The 18,601-nt window shown below is 36.1% G+C and overlaps 2 protein-coding genes across 2 annotated transcripts; one reads left to right on the forward strand and one right to left on the reverse strand.

Annotated features, from left to right (window-relative positions):
* Positions 1-449: 449 nt before the first annotated feature.
* LOC133673169 (26S proteasome non-ATPase regulatory subunit 2 homolog A-like) lies at positions 450-8,849 on the reverse strand. Its single transcript, XM_062093858.1, has 25 exons — positions 8,638-8,849; positions 8,430-8,530; positions 7,421-7,541; positions 7,286-7,345; positions 6,942-7,009; positions 6,236-6,278; positions 5,771-5,836; positions 5,556-5,594; positions 5,375-5,457; positions 4,820-4,934; positions 4,611-4,685; positions 4,362-4,520; positions 4,113-4,220; positions 3,931-4,032; positions 3,713-3,853; positions 3,514-3,618; positions 2,958-3,179; positions 2,660-2,773; positions 2,369-2,584; positions 1,888-1,947; positions 1,691-1,804; positions 1,513-1,598; positions 1,297-1,405; positions 1,016-1,194; positions 450-936 (listed from the first exon to the last, which is right to left on the reverse strand). Exons 1-25 carry the CDS (start codon positions 8,746-8,748, stop codon positions 861-863), a joined length of 2,673 nt encoding a protein of 890 aa, XP_061949842.1. The 5' UTR covers positions 8,749-8,849; the 3' UTR covers positions 450-860.
* A 5,351-nt stretch (positions 8,850-14,200) lies between these two features.
* Positions 14,201-18,545, forward strand: LOC133672258 (putative disease resistance RPP13-like protein 1). Its single transcript, XM_062092626.1, has 2 exons — positions 14,201-14,606; positions 14,739-18,545. Exons 1-2 carry the CDS (start codon positions 14,283-14,285, stop codon positions 18,327-18,329), a joined length of 3,915 nt encoding a protein of 1,304 aa, XP_061948610.1. The 5' UTR covers positions 14,201-14,282; the 3' UTR covers positions 18,330-18,545.
* The last annotated feature ends 56 nt before the right edge of the window (positions 18,546-18,601 follow it).

Below are 18,601 nucleotides of genomic sequence, written 5' to 3' on the forward strand. Positions count from 1 at the left end.
GGATTCTTGTAAGATGGCTGTTTCTAGCATCATTAATGTTCTAATAATATATTTTAGTTTTCTCCAATATCTCATTATTCGTAGATTTGAGGTCACAAAAGTTTAGTTTACATAGCTCAAAGTAATGAAAATGACATGAATTATCATGAAAAATGGATGCTTTCACCATTGATATTTGATGCTTTGGCATGATCCCTGAATGACAACACCGTGCCACATCAAAGCTCTGCCATGCTTGAACCAAAATTAGCTATTTCTTGAATCCCTCAAGAATCATGCTTCAAACTTATCCTACCATGCAAGGTAGTGCTTTTTCTTTCCAAGATTTGTTTGCATTTCCATTTAAAACTCCATGAAAATTTTGAAGCTAATATTGGAAAGTTTTGAACTATAAAAGCTGGAGCAAAACATTGTTGAATGCTTTGAGAAACTAAAATGGTAACTTTCACTTTAGTATACAGTTTATGCAGTTCATTTCTATATAAAATCAGAAATAAAGTGTTATAATACAAGCATTTGGAACTTGCTGCAAACCTCATTAAAAAGCACTCTGCAAAAACAAGGTGGAAAAAAATTGTAGATCTAGCACAAACATGAAACCCTGTTTTCCATAAATTAAGCAAACTTGTCAAGAGTTGCCATGCATTTGGGTTATGTTCTCCCTCTTCATAGATTTCAGAGTGCGCAATTGTCTCCACTAATCCACAATGTTTGCTAATATACTGGAGAAAGAAAGATTGGCAGAAGTTGACATGCGACGTGCATACAAATTCAAACCTGGCTGAAAATCCCAAGGTAATCAGGCAAGGTCTACAATTCGTATTTGATTGAATAAGCTCTATAGAAGTCTCTGTGAGCAACTACTGATCTTCTCTGTAATCTGGGTTCTCCTTCAATATGACAAACCCTTCAAGAATGGCTGTAAGAGGAATATACCTGCAGAACAAAGTACTTGTTAGAGTACTATCAACCAATAACAGAAAAGTTAATGGTAACTTCAAAGAAAAATTCTCACTTCTCGGTAGCCAGTTCAGCCCGATCACCAGCAGCTAGAAGAACTGGGGTTGAGTGGGTCTGGAAACCAGTAATGGTCTTGGGTCTTCCTGCTTGACCAACAACATCAACTGCCTGTCCCACTCGAACAGGTACAGGTAAAGGCTTCAGATTCTCATCCACTGTCAACAACATTCTTGGCTGTGGCCACATAGAAAAACAAATTGGCAGTGAGAAGCAAGTGATTCACAAGGTAAAAAGGAAGCAAATAATATAGGTTGATGTGTCCAAATTCTAACAAACCTGCATTGCTAGAACAAGGAAGTAGAGGACATAGTGATATTTCCCAAAAATGATCGCTTTCATATCAAGACAGGCATGAAGCATTGTTATTAGACCAGCAAGTGCAGTCCTGTAGAGAGAAAATAAAATAATAATTCAAAAAAGAAAAGAGCACTCATAGTCAATCCCGTCAAATGATTCCAGGAAAGCCAATTTTCACCGAAGGAGATTTCTTACGGTGATAGTAAGAAGCGATCAGAATGATATGGATTGAGGGTCAATAAGCCCTTCCCCAAGTGTACCAGGCCTTGGGCAATTCGCACCTGCATGGGCCAGGTGGAATCAGTCAACTAATCTTTGATGGAACCCAGCAGCACAATTAGAAAACTAAAGACACATTTAGAATAAGCATTACACAGAAAAGAAGGCTGGAATCTTTGTAATAATAGCTGGAAAGATTGCGAAGCATTCCAGCTATGCGAGCATTGTTAGTTCCAGCACCCATCAAACCTAAGGAAATAACCGCAGCCTGCAGCATTTGAAAAAACAAGCAACTTTTGGAGGGTAAGCAACAAAATAAAATTTAAACCGTGAACCAAAGTGTGATCTTACCATTGCAACTTCTGAATCTGTATCATGGCTAAGTCTACTTAATGTGTCCATAACATTAACCTGGCAGATATATGAAATAAAAATCATCAGCAAACAACACTTGTTTTGAATTCTCAGAAACAATTTAAAGAGTAGAAATTTAGATATGCAATCACAAGAAAAACTATTTGAAAAAAAAAAACCACAAGAAAAACTATGTTAAATTTTTATTTCCCTCAATCTATGGACAGACAGACTGAAAGCCAAATGAACAGGTGAAAAGGGAAAAAGCAATTAATTGATTATTATCTCACTTTCTTTGTTTTTTCATCTACATAGATTGATTACAAGAATTTCTCCATTCATAACTGGAATTATAAAAGAATTTACTTAGTTTGCTTACCCAGCCCTTGTAATTATTTCAATAGTCAGTTAAAATCATCATAGTATACTTGTGCAAAATAGGCAAATTTTCAAATCACTACAAAAAGACTTTTTATACCTTAGGGTTTGATATACAGAGGAGTCCAAGGGCCAAAGGAACTGCTCTACGGATATTCTGCTGTCCATATTGCAACAGATGTTCCAATGAGCGAATTGCCATTTCAAGGCCCAACTCCTCAGCCATTGCTATCATAGCAATCCCAAGCACAGCTGGTCCCTGGTGAGTTTCACCTTTCTCAAGGATTTCAGCACAACGACCAAGAAGGTTTTGAACCTATGAGAAAAGGAGTTAGCTACTAAGAAGAATGACTTAATATATCAGTAGCATTAAATGAATCAAATAGATTACCTTAAGAACATTCCCAGTGCCTGCATAGGCACAGGAAAGCAGTGTCATATAACAATACTTTCTTATTTTCTCATCAAATGTCTTGGACACTTCTGCTGTGGCCTCCACACTTTCCTGTTGAACACGCATAAAAAAATCAAATAAAAAAGTTACGAGTGTCCCAGATTAATTTGACAAAAATGTTAGTGCGCAATAAATGAATCCCATGCACAATGTGGCAACAATGCTTGACATAATAATACATGAAGTACAAAAGTAAATATTGGATTCCATAATAGCCTCCTCAAGTTGTAATTACCTGCTTCCCAAGATATAGAAGACCAAGGCCAAGTGGCAAAAATCGAGTAAGGGGGTCCTGCAAGTCTGATTTGCTCCTCTCCATCAACGACAAGATAATAGCATGTGCAACCACTTCATTGCAGGAACCCACACAAACCAAGCCCAATGAGATCGCAGCAAATGCTATTACATCAAGTGGAGCTTTTGCATCATTAAGCACCAGGGACAATTTCCTGCATATCTGTCAATCACAAAAACATATAAGAAATCAAATTACAACGCACTTGTAAGCCCCTAATCATATAACATCACAATCTTTCCCTCTAATAATAACTTCTCAAACTCCAGTATACATTTAACTAAACAAATATTTTAAACATCGCTAACAAGAATGATAATTTAGTGAATCAACAGTTGGATCAGTAAACTGAATAAAAGATGACCAATAAAAACACAGCCAACATCAGGGAGTTGAAATTTCTACAGCACACAAAGATGAAAGGGAAAAACTGTTTATTTACTAAGATAATAATTGCTATGGGCTACAAATTTATCATAAGGAAAAGAAAGCTCACCTGCTCATTCTGAGTACCAGCATATGCAATTCCTAGCCCCATTATTGCACCAATTCGGATAGATGGTTCTTCTTTATCAACAAAATCATCAAGAAGTGCCAAGGCCTGAGAAAAGAAATCAAGTCAGAGAGAAATACATAATTTATAATTTATTGGTAACAAATTATGTTACTCTGGCACAAAAATTAAAAGAACTCACAGGATCACAGTCGTTTCTGATACCACAATTGACAATTCCAACCCCTAGTAGGGCACCAGAAATCACATGGTTGTCATTGCTGTGGAAATACTTATCAAGCTGAGCGAGCCCAGAGTCAACATCCCACATCAAAATCATACCCTGTAAAGGTAACATCAGTGAGATTTTTGCAGGCAGGTTGAAATTTACAGTAAATCACGTAAAGAACAAAAGCATACCAGGCTTGCTGCAGCACTGGTCTTCCCATGTTCTTTATTCTTGAAAAGCCAATTTCCTGAACCACCACTTGAAGAGTCTGTTGGAGGTGTCATTAACTTATCCTGTTACAAACATAAGTAAACAAATGTCAGTATAACCCACAACTTCGAGCATTTGCATGAAAAAATATATATATATTTACCTGTCCAAAACCTGCATTTACAAATGCGTTAACAAATGTAGCAGCCAAATTCTGTTTGGCTGAATCAACACTAGCACCAGCACTAGCCCGGCCATCAAGCAAGTGTGCCTAACAAAAAAATAAAGCAATCAAACCATGAAGGTGGTATAGAAAAGACAAATATGATTGAATTATATACTTGTATAGAAATATAAAACATTTGGATAGTAAAATCTCATTCCAGCACCATACAGATTCAAAAGTTCAAACCTTATAGATATCTTCAGGAGATTTGGGCTCCATGACCTCAATATCACGAGCAAGGGTAAGGTAACCCTCACTTAATTTGGTGTTGTTGATTATTTCCTCCAATACTTCTCTGTCTATATCATCTGAAGCAATATCATCATCAAGTTCAAAAGCAGTACCCTGAAAAAAATGAAATACCAGTTAACCACTGAGCACGAATGTATCAATAATTGCAACAAAACTAATTCAATACACATTTGTAAAACTTACATGTCGAGCAAGGATGTAAGAAAATTGTTTCTTTTGCTGCACATCATCACAAGAAGTATAGACCTGCTTGATATACTGCCATCATACACAAAGTTGTTAGGAAATAAACCACAATTACTTTTTATGCATAATAGATTCAATTTATTTGCATCAGACACAAATTACTCATACATAAGGTTACTCAAGTCAATGAAATCAAACAAGCAAACCTGCAAGTCATTAAGGAATAATGCAATCTGAAGTGCGCTTGCATACTCCGTAAATTTTATATATATCTCATATGCTATTTTCAGAACTACCAAATCATCTGGTCCAGGAAGGTATCTGCAAAATATTGCAAATTGAAATGTCAACACCATACACACATGATCTACTATTGAACATAGAGCAGGGTTGAAGACATTGTCCTTTGAATGCCATTATATATATATATAATATCTTTCTTTCTCTTTCATTCAAGAAGAAGAATTGGAAGTGAAGACTTCTTAAAAATTTTGTTCCACAAGAAGCATTCTCTTACTTAATTCTTCATCGCTCAATATGATAACTAGTCTAAAGTTGGGTGTACTTACAAGCTTTTTTGGTAGTTAAATGGTGCATATACATGGGCATTTATTTTGAAGATTTGCGCAATTAAGTAATGATAAGCAACTATAAGACATGTTATGTTGTAAGATTTTATAACAATGTAAATGTGGAAAGATTTATTCTTTGAAATCTATTGGTCAAAAAGTCCTAGTAAATCATGACTGTAATACACTCACTTTGCTGCACTGGTAAGGTAGAGACAAGTCCTCTTGAAATTTGTTTTGTCCACATACTTACTTAAAATATTAAGGTCTTCAACCTGGATTTAGTCAAAATAAAATACTCAAAGTTCAGAGGAAGAAAAGAAAATTGATAAAAGAATACTAGGAAGATTGAAGAAATAATATTACGCTTTACCTCCATTAAAAGGTCCACAGCTTCAGGTTCAGCATTGTGCTGCGAAACAATAAAAATGATTAGATATAAAAAGCACAGTTATTGATATGGGGATATGGTAGACAGTATTTGGATATTCAGTACTAGCTTGGTACTTCTGGTGTACATCAAGACTCAACCCTGCATCCATGTTCCATTTAAGGGAACTTATCTCAAAATACAATTTCAAGGCATACCTTCATGTGAAATGCAACAATCTGTTGTACAAGCTCAATCAGATCATCATTTGAGGCCTCTTCACTCTGTAAGCAGCACAAAAATAATTGGAATTAAGAACACAGGGAACATTTATGAGAGTTCATGACAGATTTTTCACAGTTCAATACAAAACACCCCTGAGCATCATGATCCCAGGCACCAATCGATAAACAAAAGTGTCACAGTGGAAGCAATGAAAAGCTTAATGCTAGAAGAACAAACACAAGAATAAGTGAGTATTAATTAAATTATACAGGAACATCAGGCTGTTTGAATGCAATCCTCCAGATAGCATAGTGATGCTTTAAACTGTAAACACACTTTTGATGGATACTTTAAACTGAAAGTACACATCAGATAGAAGAACATTTTCATTGCCTGACAAGTTTGCTTAACAAGTCATTTCAATCTTCAACAGCATTACTAAAGGATAAATTTATAACCTGTCGCTTTGTGTACTCTTGAGCAATTTCTCCAGCCAAATTCCTGCCAACAAAAAAATCATGACGTTAAGATTGATTCATACACATAATATATGTATGTGCCTGTGAGAGTGTCTCTTCATAACTATTAAATGCTAAACAATCCTCTCTGCCCAGTTACTCCAATAGGTTGCTAATCAATTAAAAACACAGAACTGCAAAATTCATTCAATCAACAATGCTAGTAGATCACAGAAATGAAAATTGAGTGACCGAGTTCTAAGAACCTGTTGCAGCACAAAATGCATGCACAAATTTTAAAAGCTGTAGAAAAAGAAAAAAGGCTTCAAGCTTTTTTTTTCAATGATCAAGGAAGAAATTTTATTGAATGGATAGAATGATTAACTGCAATAAACAGAACAAGACATCCTCTTAAAAAGATAGAACATCCCAATTCTAGAAATTTATCACAACTAACTTGTTATAAAAGCACTTGCAGCTGCGCTCAATACATTGCAGCCAAAAAAACTCTGTATAGCAGTGACCATTTTTTTTTTTTCAAATATATTGTGATTAGAAGAACTTAAACTTGCAAGCCCAGGAAAAAACAATACCACAGCGACACATAACCAGCACACAAACCAAGCCTTCATCACAATAAAAAGCATGTCCAACTCCAATTTGTATCCTACTCGTATGAAAAATGTACTTAGTGAGATGATCTCACCTTACATACTCATGGCCCCATGAACCAATATCACCCTCTGAACCCAACAATCTGTATTTTAAGCTTTCCTGAAAGAGTCATCAAATGAAAAACAGATGCAAGTGAATGAACTACTAGTGCTTCAGATTAACATGTGCAGAATAAATATAAACATTCAGAATCACGCACCAAGTATATATGCAAGAGAAAATATGTGATAAACAAAACAAACATTAATAAGAAAGACAGGGGGAAATATAGGGGTGACAAGAGCAAAGGTGCAGACTAAGTACGCCCTTGCATAGCATGCCAATCACTGGAAAATAAGATAGACCAAACTTAAACCATAAAACATGTAGGGATACCCGTTCTCCCTCTGCAGACATGGTCAGCGCCAAAACTGAGAGTATATCTGCCAAGTATTTCTGCATAAAAAAACTAATTAATGTCTGAGCTACTGTGATTGATATTAAGGGACAACATCCAACTTCACAATATACCTTCAGATCGGCTTCAGACATTTTTTCATAATGTGCTTTTAAGGTTCCATAATGTGGTCGAAGAAACTTCAATGGCTTTGGAACTGAAGTCATTGAACTCGTTGAGCTTCGAATTTCCTGTCTGCAAGGGAAAAAATTGCATTGTCAATAACCACACGTATTCAAAATTTGTTTCCTGAAAGTTGATACTAACTGGTAGTAAAATCAATACACTTTTAACACAACAACACATGAAGCCATGCAAGACATTCTCAATCTTTTGATACACAAAACGAGAAGCTGAGATTTCTTCACTCTTGAAAAGCCACGATAGACTAAAAAACATATTCACAACCATTATAGCATTTGAGGCTATCAAAACACCGTCTTAATCGGTACAATAATTAATGAAGAAGACCAAGCCAGTCCACCCATTCAATAAGTGTAGCCAAGAGCACACAGATTTGGCTCCTCTCAAGTTAAGTAAATCAAAATCATTGATTTTGAAATCAATGGTTTGGGTTTTTTTATATAAAAAAATAATCACAAATTTTAAAAGGATTCAAACCACCCACTAACTTGGTGAAATGAGATCCTAACTATTGATTTCAAAATCAATGGTTTGGATTTAACTAACATGATCGATCATGTTGCCCCTAGCTTGAGGGGAGCTCAATCCAAGAGCACACATACCCCTTCCAAAGCTCCATCTCATAAACATTGGCAGTCACGACCCATCTTCTAAATGACTTTCATGTTGAAGTCTAGATTTGTTAATCCAAAAAATCAAGCCCTAAATTCCAAGAGAAATCCCATACCCTTTTACAAAGGTAATAAACACAGCCAAACTATCAGTGCAATTCCCATAAGAAACCAATTGCATTCCTATATATTACCAAATATCACTCACCCTTCACGTCAGCTTCACAGTTTCAAATTCCTTCCAATTTATCATCACCAACAAATTATCATCAAAATTAGCAGAAACAAAAACTCTAAACTTGCAAATTTTGAATGAATCAACCACTACCTCAAACTCTCAAGAGCAAGCTTTTGAACTCCAGCTTCAGGATCTTGAACTCTTTCCACATACAACTCCAATTGCTGCTTCAATGCCAAGTCCTCCTCCGACTACACGGCAAAAACCCGCATTAAATCAATAAAAAAAGTAACAAAGTTGCTCTCAATCTTCAATGAATAAAACCCTAAAGTGAGAAATTAAAGTAAATGAAACTTACTAAATCGTCGTCTTTCTTCTCCTCTTTCTTCTTCGACGGCGGCGCCTTCACCGGCGCATCGTTTTCGGTTGCACCTCCGCTGCCACTCGCCTTGTTCGTTTCCGGCGCCATAATTTCTTTTAATTAATTAATTAATTATTTGTAGTAGGAAGCATGAGAGAGGGACACTATTAGCTTTTATCTTTGAGACTAATGGATTTATGGTATAGCGACTTAGAGAAGAAGAGGTTGAATTAGTGAGTAATTATATGAGTACTCAAACTTTATAATTTTACAATTAGGTTCTCAAACAATAATAAAATTGTAGTTGTTAAACCCGCCCTTCTTGTCGGTTTAACCCGGGAAATTTGGGGCTGAATCGGGTCGGGTTTCTAGTTAAATACAAGAAGACATTGACGTGGTAAAACATGGTTGTTTTAATTGGATTGAGTTTTCAATGATTTAATATTAAAAAAGTTAATATTAAAAAAATAAAAAATATTATTTTATTAATAAAAATAAATGAGCTAATAACTTAAATTTTATTTTTAAAAAATTGGCTCATATGAGTTTGATAACGATGAATAAAACAAGAAAACGATAAGATATGGTATTTAAATAGTATATTTTTTAATATTTTTAAGATATTTCCTAATCACTTACGTCCAAAATTAATACTATAATTTCAATTATTTCCACTGTTATAGAAATTTTAGTATTTTTTAATAGCTTGTAAATTTTTTAACTTTTGATTATAATTTTATATCAACATAAATTTACTTACATGATTTTTAATGAATATTGTTCAATAAGATAAAAAAAAAATATCTTCAGGATATTTAATATCAATAAGTAATTTGTTTCAAGAGAGACGTATATTATTAACAAAAACATTCAGCCGTGTGGGCATTAAATAGTTGCAAATTTTATTGTTTATCTCTCTCACATATTATTATGAATTAAAATAGTTTAATTTTTTTTAAAAAAAATAATTTGATCTTCAAACTCTTTTCTTGCACAATTAAGCTATTTTGATCTCAAATTAACACCCAATTAAAAATTTTTATTAAATTGAAAGACAAAAAATTAAAGTGCAAAGGACATATAAAATAGATGGTGTCTTATAATTTTATTTGACAAGTTCATTTTAATCCTTATTTTTTTAGCTATTAGGTAATCAGTCTCTTTAGTTTTTTGAAATTCAATTTTACTACTAAATTTCATTTCACTCATTTTCTAGTTCATTTTTTATGAGAGCATTGAAAGACTCACTGAATTTCAGCGTATAAAGAGAAATTCATTGTTAATAATAATTTTGGCTATCAAAATAATTAATTTTGGTGTTAATAGGTTATCATTTCATGATATGAGTTTAACCTAAGTGTTTTTCTTCATTCTTCTTACCTAACGAGATAGATCTTATCACAGGAATTATTTTGGCCTTGGGTTAAAATTTTTTTTTTATCATGAATAGGTTTATCAAGATGTTTATGATGTTTTATATGTGTGTTTGGGTAAAAAATAAGTTTTAAATAGAAAATAAAAACCAAACTCATGATTTTTCTAGCAGCTAATTTGTAGAAAGCAAATGACGCATCATCTGATTTTTTTTTTAAGAAAGAAATTTGTCTACCATTTTAAGATTTTTTTTAAAATAAGATAAGTTCAGGCGCATGGGCTAGGTTGTGTCGGAAAGCCCATTTACCTGGGTTATTTTTTTAATGTCTAGATTCACACGGCTGGATTCCTTTTTTTTTTTTCCTTTTTTTCTCTTATTTTATACTTGGTTTTAAGAAAATTGATAAAACAAATCATTGAACCTGATTAAGTCAATTATCCAAGTAGCAAGTTTAATAGGTTAATCCACGACATTTTAAGTATTATTTGTTTTTCATTTTTTTTTGTTTGATGCTTTTTATGTCTCTTATTTTAAAAAAATATATAATTTAACCTTTTTTTGTCATTAATAACCTATTTTTTTAATTTATTTCAAATTTAAAAGAATATAATTTCATTATTTGTTGTTAATAATTTATTTTTGCTATCTTGGCTCCACGTGTCTATCATAATTTTTTACTTTTAAAAAACATGTTGTTGAATAAGAAAAACATATTATGCACTAAATTGTTATGCAATTAAATAAAAATAATTTTTGAGATAAAAAAAATATAGGACCCGGTGATGTGTATAACTTTCGTTGCAAGTGTACTTAGTTGGATCGAGTTCATTTTATTTTTTAATTAAATGTTATTTTTTATTAATTTTATCTTTTAATATTGAATTAATTTAAAATTAAAATTTTTAATTTTTTTTACAAAATTATTCCTATATGTTTCGTAAGTCAGCCCAAGTAATCACGAACCAATGAGCCAGTATATACTAGGTGTGGTGTGGCAGAAATTGGGCCAAAGGCTTGCCGGAGACTGTTATGGGTTTTGTACTGATCGGTTTTCCACTGTCTTCTTTGTTTTTCAACGTAGTTCCAGGAGCATTCAAAATTATTTTCAATTGCAAAGGCCCTTTTCTACATAGAACGTTATTGTTTTTAATACCATCTTAGACTTGTAGTCAGATCATTCAATAATCATATTGCTGCCAGAAAAGTAAAAATGACATCCAGCAACATCTCTTAAGCAGCAGAAAAGGTGCCTGGGATTATGCATTCATGCTTCAAATAGTAGGGAACTTGGTTGAGTAATGTGCCATGACCTTCTATAGACATGATTTCTTTTGTGGATTTCCTCTTCTTTTTCATTGATCTGCAGCTAAGCTTTCTCCTTGTATCCATCGTTTCCCGCTTGTACAAGGGAAATGGCTTGATCTGTAAACTGTTCAATCATAAAATCGTAAAATATGCCATTTTCTTTTCAGCATCACTTGTAAATAGCTCAGTCTACTGATACCTGAGCCCCGCCCCTCATTTACTTCAGATTTCACTGTAATTGTGATGAACAGTGCTTTTCACGATATGGCTTTTTGAAGCAATGCCAATCTTTTTCTGTGTGATTCTGTGTAAGCTGCAAATTGACATCTTTTTCTTTGCAACAGAGACATGTTGGAAAATATGCTTCATGCTACTTTGCAATATACTCCCAGATTCTCGTATGTACCAAAGAGAGAATTGCTTTACATTTCCTTGTGTTCATTTCTTTCTTGATGATGTTTCAAATAATTTGAGATTCTGTATTCAATAAAGAGTTATAAAAAGAGAACAGAGATGCTACCAATCTATATAACTTACAACTTGAAAATTCACTGGAATATTATGAAAAGAAAAAGGTTGATCAGAATAAGCAGCTGCCTGATGTTTTTTCGTGATGGTTCTACGTTCAGGATTAACTCGAGAGATAGCCTATGCCTCACCGTGAAAATGACTTGGAACGCAAAGAGTAAAAAGGGTGAAACTTAGAAAGAGACAACTTCTGGCCAAAGATGCAGCAGATCAGAAACCAGGATATCCAAAAATGTTATGTTCGCCCCCCTGCCCAAGCAACGAATCCAGAGCCAAGACAGAGATCTTGACAGAGTCGGATGTTTGCTTGCCTGTGTTGTTAATTTTGGAACTCTATATTGCCAATATCTTGTAACTTTTTCTTCTCTGTCACAGCAATAACAGGCAAACAGCTTCCTTTTCAAGGCTACAACAAAACCAGCCATATCATGCTGCTAATAATAATACTCCTCTTGGAACCAAATCAATTCATGCCTTCCAAAAAATATAGCAACTCTGGATTTTGAAGAAAAGCTGCTAATGACTGAAATGTGTTTGGTTTCTCCAGAAGCTAATTCCATGTTTGTTCTGTAAGTTGTGTTTCCTGGAAGCAATTACTGATGGTGACCTTCGTCACTTGATTTAGAACCTGTGTCGGAATGCGGATGCTTTGGGTGCGGTTGGCCGCGATGCCTGAGCCCGTTTGGCTATGTGTTTGTGGCAATGTTTTTATTTAACCGTGATTTCATCTTGTTTGATTACAAAACATAACGCAGTTTTCATGCATAGCCCCCGCTATTAAATGCGTTCAAAACTCAGTTTTATAGAAGTTATTTCTACATGCTTTTCGCAATTCTACGTTTCTACTCTGTTTATTTTTGTAGACAGAAGACCGCAAGATAGAGAGAAGGAGAAGAGCAAAAACAGAGGAAAAAAAAAAGGACCGCTGTCCATTAGTGGAGAGCAGATCCCTTTCACCACCAACCTCCACCGTTCCCGCCACCACACTGCTCTTCCCCTTCCCTTTCTCCTTCTCCTTCTCCTTCTCCTTCGTTGTCTTCTACATTCTCCATTGTTCGCTGTCTCCTCCGCCTTCTCCTTTCTCCACTGTATTTCCACCGTCCATCACTGTCGTGCTGCTCTTCCCCTTCTCCTTCTCTTCGTTTGGGCTGCTCTCCACTGTTCACGTTGCATGTGAATAGTGGAGAGTGACTGGCCTTCGGTGTTTCCACCGTCCCTCAATCCATCACTGCCGCGCTGCTCTTCCCCTTCCCCTTCTCCTTCGTTTGGGTTGCTCTCCACTGTTCTGCAAAGTGAACAGTGGAGAGTGTTTCCACTGTTCATGGTCGGACCGGTCTGATCCAAACCTAAATGCGTTGGACCGGTCCGACCCAGTAAACTAAAAAAATTCAAAAAAATTTCTCAGATATTGTGTTCTATTAAAAAAATTAGTGTTTAATATTAATCAATGACACTACATAATTACATTAGAAGGAGATCGCATGATGACGTAGCATTTACAGAATTTGATCGCAATCCCAATTTTGTTCCGATGATATTTTACCTGATGTTGTTATACGTTTAGGAAGCCATGGAAACTGTAGTCCTTGTTGGATGGATTTCGTACATGATGGAATTACAGATAGTTTAATGGAACAATAAAAAATATTTTATATAAAATATTGTTTATTTCATGATGTAATAGCAGTAGTTAAATCTACAATATTGAAATAAAAACCATCAATATATATATATATATATATATATATATATATATTAGTTATTTTATAACCTTAATTTCAAAAACATTGTAAAAATACTTTTTGTAAAACAATTATTTTCAAACCATAGCCACAAAAGCTAACACATGCCAAATACACTGCATTTCAAGAATTAAGGCCAATCTCCTACTCTATTTTAGCCATTTTCTCAATGTCGCACTTGCATCTCTACTAATGTTTATGTGCTTTCATGTACTAATTACCGGCAGAAATCAATGTAATTTAATTAGCAACTCCTCTTTCTATGAGAAGCTCAAGATCCTCAGTGCAATTTTCCTTTGAAATTAAAGTGCAAAACTGAATAACCCCTCTACCATTTTCGAATTGAAAATCGTAAACACTGTCAAAACCCAAAACTAAATTGGAAAAATCTATACGTTAAGAAATCTTAAACTTTGTAAAAAGCCATTGAATTATATGACTTGATAAATTTACGACTGCTTTGTAAAACCTTTAAGGCCAAATAAATTCATCTTGTGAATTGTATAACTTGTTAAATTTAGGACTGTCTTGGAATTTGGTATCAAGATCAAGGGAGTAAGGTAAATATAAAGGACATTATCAACAACGACTGGTCTAAAACAGGGGCAAAGTCAACTGTTTTCTTGACATCTCATTGTCGGTAATTCATTTTCTTCTTGCTTTCTGCTAGTTCCTTGGCAAAGATCAACAGCATGGCTCTGGCTTTGATTGGAGAATCACTTCTCTCTGCTGTTATTGAGGTTTTGGTCGAGAAGTTGGCCTATCCTGAGGTTCTGGGATTCTTCAAAACGCAAAAACTCAATGATGATCTTCTGGAAAGGTTGAAAGAAACACTGAATACTGTCAACGGACTGCTAGACGACGCGGAGGAGAAGCAGATTACAAAGGCTGCTGTGAAGAACTGGCTTAATGATGTTAAACATGCTGTCTATGAAGCTGAGGACTTGCTGGAGGAGATTCATTATGAACATCTACGATCCAAGGACAAAGCTGCCTCTCAAATTGTCAGGACTCAGGTAAGCACTACTTTGAATCTTCTTCCAAGGAAAATTGGATTAAATATTAGTAAAACAGAAGTTATACTTTACATCAAATGTTACTTTTAAAGCTGTCTATTCTAAAATTTATTTCATGTTTCATGATTGGAGGTCGGGCAGTTCCTTCCATTTCTTAATCCAACTAACAAAAGGATGAAAAGGATAGAAGCAAAGTTAGGAAAGATTTTTGAGAAGCTTGAACGTTTAATCAAGCACAAGGGTGATCTTCGCCGGATAGAAGGTGCTGTTGGAGGTAGACCATTGTCAGAGAAGACAACTCCTCTAGTTAATGAATCTTATGTTTATGGTAGGGATGCTGACAGGGAAGCCATAATGGAATTGTTGAGACGGAATGAAGAAAATGGCCCGAATGTAGTTGTGATTCCTATAGTTGGAATGGGAGGGATTGGAAAAACCACTCTAGCTCAGCTTGTCTACAATGACAGCAGGGTAGAGGATTTGTTTGAACTCAAGGTTTGGGTTTGGGTTTCAGAGATTTTCGATGTAACAAGAGTGATGGATGATATTCTTAAGAAGGTCAATGCAAGTGTTTGTGGCATCAAAGATCCTGATGAATCTCTAAAGGAGGAGTTGGAGGGGAAAATGGTTTTGCTTGTTCTAGATGATGTGTGGAATATTGAGTACAGTGAATGGGACAAATTACTGCTACCTTTGCAGTATGCAGGGCAAGGAAGTAAGACTGTGGTAACAACACGGAATGAAGATGTGGCGAAAGTCATGCAAACTGTTAACCCCTCTTACTCATTGAAAGGAATAGGCGATGAAGATTGCTGGCAGTTGTTTGCAAGGCATGCATTTAGCGGTGTAAATTCTGGTGCACTCCCACACTTGGAAGCATTTGGCAGAGAAATAGTGAGAAAGTGCAAAGGACTACCTCTGGCTGCGAAAACTCTAGGTGGTCTTTTGCACTCTGAAGGAGATGCCAAGGAATGGGAGAGGATATCGAATAGCAACATGTGGGGTTTGTCAAATGAAAACATCCCTCCGGCTCTAAGATTGAGCTATTATTATCTCCCATCACACCTAAAACGTTGTTTTGCTTACTGTGCAATATTTCCCAAGGGTTATACATTTATGAAGAATGAATTAATCACTTTATGGATGGCAGAGGGTTTTTTAGTCCAGTCTAGAGGCGATGTGGAGACTGAAAGAATAGGTGAGAAGTACTTTAATGATCTTGTCTCTAGGTCATTTTTCCAGAAATCAAGCAATGATCCGTCAAGCTTCTTCATGCATGAACTCATAATTGATTTAGCCGAATACGTATCAGGAGAATTTTGCTTGAAGTTTATGGGAGATGGAGAATCAGGCTCTAGGTTGAAGGGTGGAAATCCATGCAGGCTTCCTGAAAGGACTCGTTATTTATCATTCACTTCAAGATATGATCAGGTATCCAAGATATTTGAGCACATTCATGAAGTCCAACATCTGCGCAACTTCTTGTTAGTAGCACCTGGGTGGAAAGCTGATGGCAAGGTATTGCATGACATGTTGAGAATTCTTAAGCGCTTGCGAGTACTATCATTTGTTGGGTCTGGTTATATACATCAGTTTCAGCTACCCAATTCCATCGGCAACTTGAAACATCTGCGATATCTAGACCTTTCGGGTAAATCAATAGAAAGGCTGCCTGAAAATATGAGCAAACTGTACAATTTGCAAACATTAATCTTGAAGCAGTGTTACTATCTCATCAAGTTGCCAACCAACATGTCCAAACTGGTAAACTTACAACATCTCGATATCGAAGGGACAAAATTGAAAGAGATGCCGCCCAAAATGGGAAAACTCACAAAGCTTCGAAAGTTGACAGATTTCTTTTTGGGAAAACAGAATGGGTCCTGCATTAAAGAGTTGGAGAAGCTCTTACATCTTCAAGAGAAGCTTTCTATTTGGAATCTACAAAATGTTGAGGATGTTCAAGATGCTTTGGATGCCAATTTGAAGGGTAAGAAGCAGATTGAGAGGTTGAGGTTGACATGGGATGGAGACATGGATGGCAGAGACGTACTTGAGAAATTGGAGCCTTCTGAAAATGTGAAAGAGCTTGTCATTACTGCTTATGGGGGTACAAAGTTTCCAGGTTGGGTTGGAAACTCTTCTTTCTCAAATATGGTGTCTTTGGTTCTTGATGGATGTAAGAACTCCACCTCCTTACCACCACTTGGGCAGTTGCCAAATCTTGAAGAGCTCCAAATTAAAGGATTTGATGAAGTTGTGGCTGTTGGTTCTGAGTTCTACGGAATTGGCCCTTTCATGGAGAAGCCGTTTAAATCCCTTAAAAGTTTAACATTACTGGGGATGCCACAATGGAAGGAATGGAATACAAATGCAGCCGGTGCTTTCCCTCATCTTGAAGAGCTTTGGATAGAAAAATGTCCGGAGTTAACAAATGCCTTGCCTTGCCACCTTCCTTCTCTGTTGAAACTTGACATTGAAGAATGTCCACAGCTTGTGGTTTCAATTCCAGAGGCTCCCAAGCTCACCAGAATCCAGGTCAATGACGGTGAGGGTTCTAATGATCGTATATATATAGAGGAATTATCTAGTTCTAGGTGGTGTCTTACCTTTAGAGAAGATTCTCAACTAAAGGGATTGGAGCAAATGAGTTATCTTTCCTCTTCTATAATCATAGACGTTGGCATCTTCGATTGCAGTTCGCTCAAGTATTGTCAGCTAGACCTTTTACCCCCGTTATCCACCTTTACAATCCAATATTGTCAAAATCTTGAATCACTTTGCATACAAAAGGAACAGCGGGCTCTCCGTCATTTGAAAATTGCAGAATGTCCTAATTTAGTATCTTTTCTCGAAGGAGGATTTGCTGTCCCAGATTTGAGAAGGCTTGAGTTAGAGGGTTGCATAAATTTGAAGTCGCTGCCAGGAAAAATGCATTCCCTCCTTCCTTCCCTCGAGGAATTGGAACTGGTCTCACTTCCACAGCTTGATTTCTTTCCAGAAGGGGGTTTGCCATCTAAGTTAAACTCACTTTGCATCCAAGATTGTATAAAATTGAAGGTGTGTGGTTTGCAATCTCTCACTTCTCTTTCACACTTCCTATTTGTTGGGAAAGATGACGTGGAGTCCTTCCCTGAGGAGACGCTGCTGCCCTCTACTCTTGTAACCCTTAAAATCCAGGATCTGAGAAATCTGAAATCTTTGGATTACAAGGGGCTTAAGCACCTTACCTCTCTTAGCAAGTTGGAGATCTGGAGATGTCCTCAGCTTGAGTCCATGCCAGAAGAGGGGCTGCCCTCCTCCCTCGAGTACCTTCAACTCTGGAATCTGGCAAATCTGAAATCTCTAGAGTTCAATGGGCTTCAGCACCTCACCTCTCTTCGCCAATTGATGATCAGTGATTGTCCTAAGCTTGAGTCCATGCCAGAAGAGGGGCTTCCCTCCTCTCTTGAATACCTTAACATCCTGAACCTGACAAATCTGAAATCTCTGGGCTACAGGGGGCTTCAGCAGCTCTCCTCTCTTCACAAATTGAATATCTGGAGTTGTCCTCAGCTTGAATCCATGCCAGAACAGGGACTGTCCTCCTCCCTTGAATATCTTGAAATTGGAGATTGTCCTTTGCTAGAAAAAAGGTGTCGGAAGGAGATAGGCGAAGATTGGCCCAAGATTTCTCACATCCCCTTTATACATATTCAAGCATTCAGGAGGATAAGAAATTGAGCAGGAACAGTCTTCTGTCATTCGCGCTACATATCTACTAATTTATCAGCTTTGCAAATGTGGTGTTATAAATTCTTGAGATTCCTCGTGTCACTAATGGCTAGTCATGGAGCATTGTATTTTCACAAAAACAAGGTTTAATCGTCATGCACTCATGTTGTTAATGTTACCCATTCCATGTTTTGCTATAAACAAGGTGTCTGCTTTCAGTGCAAATGACACTAAGTGGTTGATGTTGTCCTTGTTCGTGCTCTGCAGAACCTGTCATTTTT

This window comes from Populus nigra, chromosome 14, assembly GCF_951802175.1.
Source record: "Populus nigra chromosome 14, ddPopNigr1.1, whole genome shotgun sequence".
NCBI classification, from domain to species: Eukaryota; Viridiplantae; Streptophyta; class Magnoliopsida; order Malpighiales; family Salicaceae; genus Populus; species Populus nigra.